Here is a 10,046-nt window from a genome sequence, read left to right as displayed (position 1 = left end):
CCAACACTTCACTTAAAATAAACATCCTCTGCAGAAAGGTTTAACCTCATCTCAATTAAAAGGCATGAGTCATGAAGGTAATGTGCCACATAGGCTTTCAATGACCACAAAATAAGCCCCCAAAACATAAAAGGAGAGAAAATGCATGATGTGGAGCTTGCCATTGCAGAATTATAACTCCTGTGCACAAAGCTAAAACAATGACAAAACCATAAAAGCCCTCTCACAGACAGGTTTTATTTATTGTTTTTATTAACGTCGCTTAAAAAAAGGCTAAAAGCAAAATAACAAAACTTTGACGACGTCGCAATTGCAACCATTCCTTTCAAGGGTAGAAAATGCTGTTAACACTAAACAAAATTAGTTAATCTGTTTATGTCAAGCATTAGATTCATTTATATACAGAGGATTCGGTGCGTGGGGGTCCCTCCATTCTTCAGGTTCATTCAATGTTTTCAGACGAATCCCTATCAGTCAGTGATGTACTGGAAACAGAGCAGAGCCGAGTGAAATGAAACGCCTTCAAAGCAGAGTTATAAGTTCTACTTCACATATTTCTCCATGAATTTCTTGTGGAACTCGGAGCGCAGAGTGTCGTTGACAAAGCGTTTCTCCCTGCGTGCCTCATCCACTCCCTTTGCACAGTTCTTGAACACTACATCATCGTCCCACCTTAGAGAGAAAGAGACAGGAGAGGATATAAAACAACTGTCATCCACAGCGATGCCCCAGGCAGTTGTGTTTGTGTGTGTTTACCTCCTCTTGACGCTGAAGGCAGTCGGGGTGGGGACTATCTGTTGCTGCTGCTGCTGCTGCTGCTGTCCTGCCAGGTTGAGCAGAGGATTCCCACTCAGGATGTTCTCCATGCGGATCCTCTCCTCCTCAGCTTTCTGCTCCCGCTCCTGGTACAGGACACAAAACGTGGACAGAGAGGACCAGGTGCTAAGCTCTCATTGTTGCTAAGATCAATACTTTAGCCACTTTCTGATTGGCCTTGATAAAAGGCTCAAATAGTTGCTTGCAAGCATCTCAAAAATCAACAAAAAAGGTAGACATGTTTAAAGGACCAGTCCTGAGTTGAAACAAATGTAACCACTCTGAAATTCATAGACAGAGCTATAGATGCAAGGACTGACCATCCAATATATCAACATTAGTTTCATGCATGTTGAGGCATTTACTCCAATGTTATATTTTGGGTTCTGATGGGGTTTGACAGTTGAATCAATATGTATATATCCAAGTCAGAAAATGTCTGACCAGGATTATACACTACAATGACGAAAGTATATGGACACCCCTTCAAATTAGTGGATTCGGCTATTTCAGCCATACCCATTGCTGACAGGTGTATAAAATCGAGCCCACAGCCATGCAATCGCCATAGACAACCATTGGCAGTAGAACAACCTTACTGAAGAGCTCAGTGACTTTCAACGCGGCCCCGTCAAACAAGTCAGTCCGTCAAATTTCTGCCCTGGTCAACTAAGTGCTGTTATTGTGAAGTGAAAACATCTAGGAGCAACAACAGCTCAGCCGTGAAGTGGTAGGCCACACAAGCTCACAGAACGGGACCAGTGAGTGCTAAAGCGTGTAGCCCATAAAAATAGTCTGTCCTCTGTTGCAACACTCACTAACAAGTTCCAAACTGCCTCTGGAAGCAACGTCAGCGCAATAACTATTTGTCGGGAGCTTCATGAAATGGGTTTCCATGGCCGAGCATCCAAGCCTAAGATCACCATGCGCAATGCCAAGCGTCGACTGGAGTGGTGTAAAGCTCGCTGCCATTGGACTCTGGAGCAGTGGAAATGCGTTCTCTGCAGTGGTGAATCACGCTTCACCATCAAAGTCCGACGGCCGAATCTGGGTTTGGCAGATGCCAGGAGAACGCTACCTGTCGAAATGCATAGTGCCAACTGTAAAATTTGGTGGAGGAGGAAATCTTAACGCTACAGCATACAATGACATTGTAGACTATTCTGTGCTTCCAACTTTGTGGCAACAGTTTTGGGAAGACCCTTTCCTGTGTCAGCATGACAATGCCCTGATGCACAAAGCGAGGTCCATACAGAAATAGTTTGTCGAGATCGGTGTGGAAGAACTTGACTACCTGCACAGAGCCCTGACCTCAACTCCATTGAAAACCATTGGGATGATTTGGAACGCCGACTTAGAGCCAGGCCTAATCACCCAACATCAGTGCCCAACCTAACTAATGCTCTTGTGGCTGAATGGAAGCAAGTCCCCGCAGCAAGATCCCAACATCTAGTGTAAAGCCTTCCCAGAAGAGTGGAGGCTGTTATAGCAGCAAAGGGGTGGACCAACTCCATATTAATGCCCATGTTTTTGGAATTAGATGTTCGGCTAGCAGGTGTCCACATACTTTTCAAACAAAACAACCCATTAACTTAGCAGGTCAATTGAGCCCTATTCTCTTCTACTACTCAGCAATACCAGAGAAAGCCATTTGCACTTGGCTGGACTCAACTGGCACGACTGTGACCTTGCAGCTATTGATTATCTTCTAGCGATTCGTATCTCTGCATTGGCGGCCTTACCTTGCGTTCCTGCTCCTCAGCCCGCTCCTTCTTGATCTTCTCCAGTTCAGCCAGCAGAGCTGCAGTGTCATCATCATCACTGTCCTCAGAGTCATCATCTTCCTCATCATCCTACACCCAAAAACATAAAACAATAAAAGGTTAGAGGCTGAGCTTTCAACAAAAAAAAAAGCAGACTTTAATGTGACAGGTGGATGAACATGTGGCACCTACGTCAGTGAGGGGGTCATCTGCATCCAGGTTGGCAGCAGGGATCTGATCTAGTCTGGGCCTCTTTGAGGACGAGGATGAAGATGTGGTGTGTTCTGAAAATTAAAAAGAGAAACCACAATTTCAATGATACTTGCTTGAGATGAAAGCCCCTGCACCTTTGGGCATAATGGCATGTCAGATGCTAAATCCTCTTGATCTTCTTTACACACAGCAGACAATATTTTACATTCAGTTCAATCTTTACCTCAGGTCTGAGATTATGTGTATGCCTGGATACCCACCTCTTGGTCCCCTCTCTCTGGTCTTCTCCCGGACAGCAACACGCTCCCTCTCCTCCAGCTCTCTGCGGAAGTCACGGGCACGCACCTCCTCGGGGGCATCCTGGGTGGGCTGTCTGAGGGGATGAGACAGGAACACAGTGAGACATCACTTTATCTTCAACCAGAGGGACCTGTTCCCAACTACTGGTGCAGTGCAGCACTAAGCCATATGGTATGGGGAAAGACTGATGCCAAGATGTCAAAGCACAACAAGTATAGGTTTTGTTACTTGTGTCACTCACCTGTATTTGATCTTTGTGTGACCAGGCAGATCTCGGCTTGAGTACTGTTTGGACAAGGCACTGAGATCGCCCTCTCCCTTCCCTCTCCCTCCTCTCGCTGGCTCAAACGTTGGTCTCGCGGCTGTTGTCATTTTTGGTAGCTCTAAAAATAAAAAAAACAAGGAAACATAGCTAGCGAGCGAGAACATAAAGGGCAATACATACATAACTAACGTTAATCAGCCATTAACACATCAAATCCCTTGACAACGTCTTTTAATGTCACGTTAACATAACTCAATACGTATTTAGTTAGCTAACTCGCCATGATGAAACAATCAAACGGTGGACGTCTGAGATACAGAGTAGTTGGCGAGAAACGTTAGCTAGCTAGTAGTACTGTACTTAATCAACACAGACATCTAGGCTAGCTAGTTATATGGCTAGCTAACCAACCGACACAGCTAGTTAGTAAAGCAAATTTAGTAACGATTTCAGCATTGCGTGGAATTTAGTACAAACTTGGTATTGATTATTGCTGTGCAAACACCAGCACACTCGTCTACGCTAGGTAGTAAGTTATGTGTACCGGGGTTGTTCGTTAGCAAGCTGGCTGCCAGCTAACGTTAGCTTTACTATCTTTTCAGCGAGAAAAATAACAGTCATACAGTAACCAAAGCTACAAGTTTACTAAAATATAACTATATTTCAAAATGTTTTTTTTTTTAAACAACTAGCTAGCAAGCTAATATGGAATAATTTCGAGGAAATGTACCTTTTTCCTCACACTATGAGGAAGAGAAAGGCCCTTTAGATGTAAACAGTGACGTCACGCCGTCCTTCTTCTTCTGTGGGTTTTATGGCGGACTGCAACCCAAAAAGGTGTATTGCCGCCACCAACTGGACGGGTTGAAACGTGACGTTACGCCGTAGGAATTTCCTTTTGTAGGATAGCCGGAGGCAAAGGCATTATCATTAATGACTTATGACGGGTGATTGGTGAGCCTTCTTGGGTGTGTGACGTCTCACAGATGCACTTTTACCTTTCTACAAACTGTCCGTATGTTGCTTTTTGTGCTTTCAAGAAACTGGAAACAAAAAACGAGGCCAAATCATGATGTCAGTGATCTTCATGTCGGAAAGTACGAGCTGTAGAAAGATGCCTGAGTTTCCAACTTCGAATTCCGAGTTGGATGACCATTCAAAACGATTTTTCCCATTCTGAGCTTTTTTGTATATATTTTTTTGAGTTCCCCAGTTATCTTGAATGCACTGAAGTCGGACATTTCTGAGGTCCCAGTTGTTTTGAACGTTTTTAATAATTCCCATAAAACCTAGCGGTCAAACAGGGAAATGGTTCCAATCGTTTTTCCACCATTCATTTTTCCCATAGGGGATTTTAGAAGCACTTAAAATAGTAAGATGGCGATGACAGATATGGCAGCTCTGCTTCTAGCTCCTAAGCAACTTTGCAGTTTTTTTTTTCTTTTTTGGTGTGTTATTCTTACATTATTAGCCCAGAATTGTTTTTGTGTAACTACATACAGCCGGAAAGAACTTTTGGATATCAGAGCAGCGGTAACTCACCAGCATTACGACCAGGAATATGACTTTCCCGAATTGGAGCCTTCGTTCGTAGACCCCAGGGCAATTGAATTTATTCCAGAGGCTGCTCCAAAACACAGCCGGCGGAGAAGAGGTATTCGGATTGGATTTCTAGTCCGACTCAGGAAAAGTGCACACCATCCACCAGCATGTACTCGGAAGGTCCACTTCCAAGTATATTACTCGCTAATGTTCACCTCGTGTAAAGTAGACGAGGTCAGGGTAAGGATCTCCTTCCAGAGAAACATCGGGGATTGTAACATACTCTGTTTCACGGAAACATGGCTCTCTCGGGATATACTGTCCCTGTTCATACAGCCGTCTGGGTTCTCAGTACATCGTGCAGACAGGAATAAAGAACTCTCCGGGAAGAAGAAAGTCAGGGGTGTATGTTTCATGAGTAACTACTCATGGTGTGATTGTGATAACGTACAGGAACTCAAGTCCTTTTGTTCACATACCTAGAATACCTCACAATCAAATGCCGACCGTATTACCACCCAAGGGAAGCCGATACCACGATGGCTCTCAAAGAACTACACTAGACTTTATGCAAACTGGAAACCACATATCCTGAGGCCACATTTATTGTAGCTGGGGATTTTAACGAAGCAAATTTTGGGAAAACGCTACCGAAGTTCTACCAACACATTGACTGTAGTACTCGCGCTGGTAAAACATTGGACCACTGCTACTAATCTTTTCGAAATGCCTTCAAGGCCCTCCCCCGCCCTCCCTTAGGCAAATCTTATCACGACTCCATTTTGCTCCTCCCTTCCTATAGGCAGAAACTCAAACAGGAAGTACCTATGCTAAGGTCTATTCAACGCTGGTCTGACCAATCGGAATCCATCAAGATTGTTTTGATCACACAGACTGGGATATGTTCCGGGTAGCCTCTGAGAATAACATAGACGAATATGCAGATACGGTGACTAAGTTCATCAGGAAGTGTATAGGAGATGTTGCAACCACTGTGACTATTAAAACCTACCCAAACCAGAAGCTGTGGATAGATGGCAACATTCGCGCAAAACTGAAAACGCGAACCACCGCATTTAACCATTCCAAGGTGACTAGGAATATGGCCGAATACAAACAGTGTAGTTATTCCCTCCGTAAGAAAATCAAACAGGCAAAACGTCAGTACAGAGACAAAGTGGTGTCACAATTCAACGGCTCAGACACGAGACGTATGTGGCAGGGTCTACAGACAATCACGGACTACAAAGGGAAAACCAGCCCCATTGCGGACATCAATGTCTTGCTTCCGGACAAGCTAAACACGTTCTTTGCCCGCTTTGAGGATAACACAGTGCCGCCTACGCAGCCCGCTACCAAGGGCTGTGGACTTCTTCTCCGTTGCCGACGCAAGACATTAAAGCGTGTTAACCCGCGCAAGGCTGCCGGCCCAGACAGCATTCCTAGCCGCGTCCTCAGAGTATGCGCAGACCAGCTGGCTGGAGTGTTTACGGACCTATTTAATCTCTCCCTATCCCAGTCTGCTGTCCCCACTTGCTTCAAGATGTCCACCATTGTTCCTGTACCCAAGAAAGCAAAGGTAACTGAACTAAATTACTATCGCCAAGTAGCACTTACTTCTGTCATCATAAAGTGCTTTGAAAGGCTAGTTAAGGATCATATCACCTCTACCTTACCTGACACCCTATACCCACTTCAATTTGCTTACCGCCCCAATAGATCCACAGGTGATGCAATCACCATCACACTGCCCTATCCCATCTGGACAAGAGGAATTCCTATGTAAGAATGCTGTTCATTGACTATAGCTCAGCATTCAACACCATAGTACCCTCCAAGCTCATCATTAAGCTTGGGGCCCTGGGTCTGAACCCTGCCCTGTGTAACTGGGTCCTGGACCTCCTGACGTGTCGCCCCCAGGGGGTGAAGGTAGGAAGCAACACCTCCACTTCGATGATCCTCAACACAGAGCCCCACAAGGGTGCGTGCTCAGCCCCCTCCTGTACTTCCTGTTCACCCATGACTGCATGGCCACGCACGCCTCCAACTCAATCATCAAGTTTGCAGACGACACAACAGTAGTAGGCCTGATTACGAGACAGCCTACACAGGGAGGAGGTGAGGGCCCTGGTAGAGTGGTGCCAGGAAAATAACCTCTCACTCAACTCCAACAAAACAAAGGAGCTGATCGTGGACTTCAGGAAACAGCAGAGGGAGCACGCCCGTATCCACAGACGGGACCACAATGGAGAAGGTGGAAAGCTTCAAGTTCCTCCATCAAGGACATCAACCACCCGAGCCACGGCCTATTCACCCCGCTATCATCCAGACGGCGTGGTCAGTTCAGGTGCATCAAAGCTGGGACCGAGAGACTGAAAAACAGCTTCTATCTCAAGGTCATCAGACTGTTAAATAGCCATCACTAGCTGGCTTCCACCCAGTTACGCAACCCTGCACCTTAGAAGCTGCTGCCCTATATACATAGACTTGGAATCGCTGGCCACTTTAATAGGGGGAAGACCAGTCACTTTAATAATGTTTAAATCATGTTCACATACAGCTTTACTCATCGCATATGTATATTTTGAATTCTATTCTACTGTATTTTAGTCAATGCCACTCCGACATTGCTCAATCTAATATTTAGATATTTCTCATATTTCCATTTACTTGTAGATGTATGTGTATTGTTGTGAATTGTTTTTAGATACTACTGCACTGTTAGGAGCTAGGAACACAAGCATTTCACTACACCCGCAATAACATCTGCTAAGTATGTGTATGTGATCAATAAAATTTGATTTGATAAGGGCTGTGTATCATGTAGGCTTACCCTGGCGTGACGTTTTGTATAATTCTGTCTAGGACTAGGTGACTTTTAGCAATATATTTGCCTGTATTTAACCCCCCAAAATGAAATGCTAATTAGCTGCTAATGTGGCTAACATAAATAACTACAAATACCATGATGATCTGGACAAGTCTACCGAATCGAGGCAAAGGTAAGAATCTCTGGATTAACTAGCTAATGTTAGCTAAATGTAGTAATGAATAAATTGCCAACATTTCTTTAAATGGACAATTCTGTGAACTGTCTTGTGCAAGTTTTAAAATGACACTAACTTTTAGCAAAAGTATCAGCTAGAGATGACTTGCAGGAGCTTACAGGGATTTGTAGTTTTGCATGATGACTCTAAGTGGAATCATGTATATTTTTTGCGTTTCTGCCGTCCAGAGTGAGTGAACGTGTGCCACACGATTGGCGTCAAGAACTGTGACTTGCTTTCCTCTCCGGAAAGCAGGGCAACATTGAAAGGAGTGATAACTGGAGTGGCGTTAAGTGTTGAGGAGGATAAATTGAGAAGTGTTGTGGTGGCTAATTTCCGCATTACCAAATGAGGATTTACAAACACACCAGTCCGAGTTAAAACTACATCTTTAATACTTAAGATACTTTTGCAAAAGTTCTTGACCCCCAATAATGCATTCTCTCGAATGAATCATTTAATGAGGTGATTGCAGAATGGCTACAGGGATCTTTTATAGCAACGATACAGCCCCTTCAACGTACATTGACAAACCACAGATACTTAGTAACAGTTCACAAAGGTTAAGTTTTGTATGACAGATATCAATAAAACACATCAGACAGTAACTGCTATGTCAACAGGATTAATTGTATAGCCCAGTATCTGGTCTCCTTAGAACTGTTCCTCCCTGGTACGGTATTGAACAGAACTATTTCATCCAATGGCATATATCAATTGTCAACTCTAGATACTCCCATCTCAAGCAAACCCCCTCTTGACCCCACTCCTGGACAGGCTCACTGGGGGGAGTGAGCCTCTAGGCCATATATTATCACAGGATAAGTGCGAGATCTAAGAGAGGACATACAAGGGTCCATTTACTGCCATAATCCTCCCCACAATAAAGAAAAGGAGGGAGTGACTTGCTCACAGACATTGTGGAGACAAGTCATTGGTTACCCATTAATCACGCATCCCTTCACATGGTTTAAGAAATAGGTAAAGACACATTCTCATGATGACAAATCTGACCTCTCCCCTCTCTGGGCCCCAAGTGTCTGAGCCCCAGCTAAGGGAGACGTGCAACTGAAAAGACACCAGAGTCCAATGGACACTTTCTAATGACAAGTACCTCAAATAAGCATATTATACTAATAAAACATCTTAATTATCTATGTTACTCAACTAATTCTGATTCGTCCACGACAGTGTGCAGAAGGACATGATACAAAGGAAGGTGTATAGGTGGAAAAAGTTGTGTGTGTAAACTATAGGGGTACCCATGATGTTGGAGATCAGAGGTATCTGGTAAGAGAAAGGCTGGTTGAGGTTGCCAGGATCAGAGTGGTACAGAAGGTGTTGGATGCTGAGGCAGTGAAGAGTAGTAGAGAAAGATGGGTCCAGTGTTAGGGATCCTAAGAGGAGGGGGACAGAGCCAAGCACGCACTAACGAGATCCTATTGGCGCGTTCTAGCATATATTTGCATATTTCTGTTAGGGAAAGGGAAGGGAAAGGGGGACACCTAGTCAGTTGTAAACCTGAATGCATTCAACCCAACCCCTCTGCTGCCTTAATTGACATCCAAAGCCTACTCTGTTACATGCACGTGTGCAATAACTCAATTCGCCTCCTTCTAAACAACAATATTGTTTATTTGGCAAAGGGTAAAATCTACATGACTTAGTCCACTCTGTTCGTAACATATTCTAGTTTGGGAACAGAAAACAGCATTGAGATCAAACGTTTAATTGATGAGAAAATTTGCTTAATGTTGGCCAAAATCCAACTTCTCCATCTGCTGGTCACTGGGCTTCCTCTCATTACCATATTTGGCAGTGAGTGGAAACGCCAAGCAGATGCTTCACACTTATACATCCAATGAAATATCTGGCTCATTGTTCTGTGGCGTTATCATGTCTGGCTAACCAGTTGAACCTCTGAGGTCAAACAGCAATTTTGAAACCTGATTTTACAGTATGTTTATTTGTGGGAGACATTTTTCTAGATAGAAAAACTGTGGCATGAAAATCAGGCTATCTAGAATTTCGTTTATGCTAATGTTTTCTGATGCTACAGATACACATATACCAGTATCATACATCAAGTTACCAGTATGC

At 44.1% G+C, this 10,046-nt stretch overlaps 1 protein-coding gene and 1 long non-coding RNA gene across 2 annotated transcripts; one reads left to right on the top strand and one right to left on the bottom strand.

Annotated features, from left to right (window-relative positions):
* Window positions 1-234: 234 nt before the first annotated feature.
* Window positions 235-4,208, bottom strand: LOC100196400 (protein CWC15 homolog). The gene is made up of 7 exons (XM_014137639.3): window positions 4,088-4,208; window positions 3,334-3,475; window positions 3,053-3,165; window positions 2,772-2,863; window positions 2,559-2,669; window positions 757-902; window positions 235-672 (listed from the first exon to the last, which is right to left on the bottom strand). Exons 2-7 carry the CDS (start codon window positions 3,462-3,464, stop codon window positions 543-545), a joined length of 723 nt encoding a protein of 240 aa, XP_013993114.1. The 5' UTR covers window positions 3,465-3,475; window positions 4,088-4,208; the 3' UTR covers window positions 235-542.
* A 1,311-nt stretch (window positions 4,209-5,519) lies between these two features.
* On the top strand, window positions 5,520-8,554 carry LOC145860076 (uncharacterized). The gene is made up of 2 exons (XR_014380171.1): window positions 5,520-6,478; window positions 6,619-8,554. It is a non-coding gene; the product is annotated as an uncharacterized LOC145860076 (long non-coding RNA).
* Window positions 8,555-10,046: the final 1,492 nt, after the last annotated feature.

Source organism: Salmo salar, chromosome 13, assembly GCF_965601325.2.
Source record: "Salmo salar chromosome 13, fSalSal1, whole genome shotgun sequence".
NCBI lineage: Eukaryota > Metazoa > Chordata > Actinopteri > Salmoniformes > Salmonidae > Salmo > Salmo salar.
The sequence above is the reverse complement of the archived record's forward strand: the minus strand, read 5'-3'. Positions and strand labels throughout refer to the sequence as shown.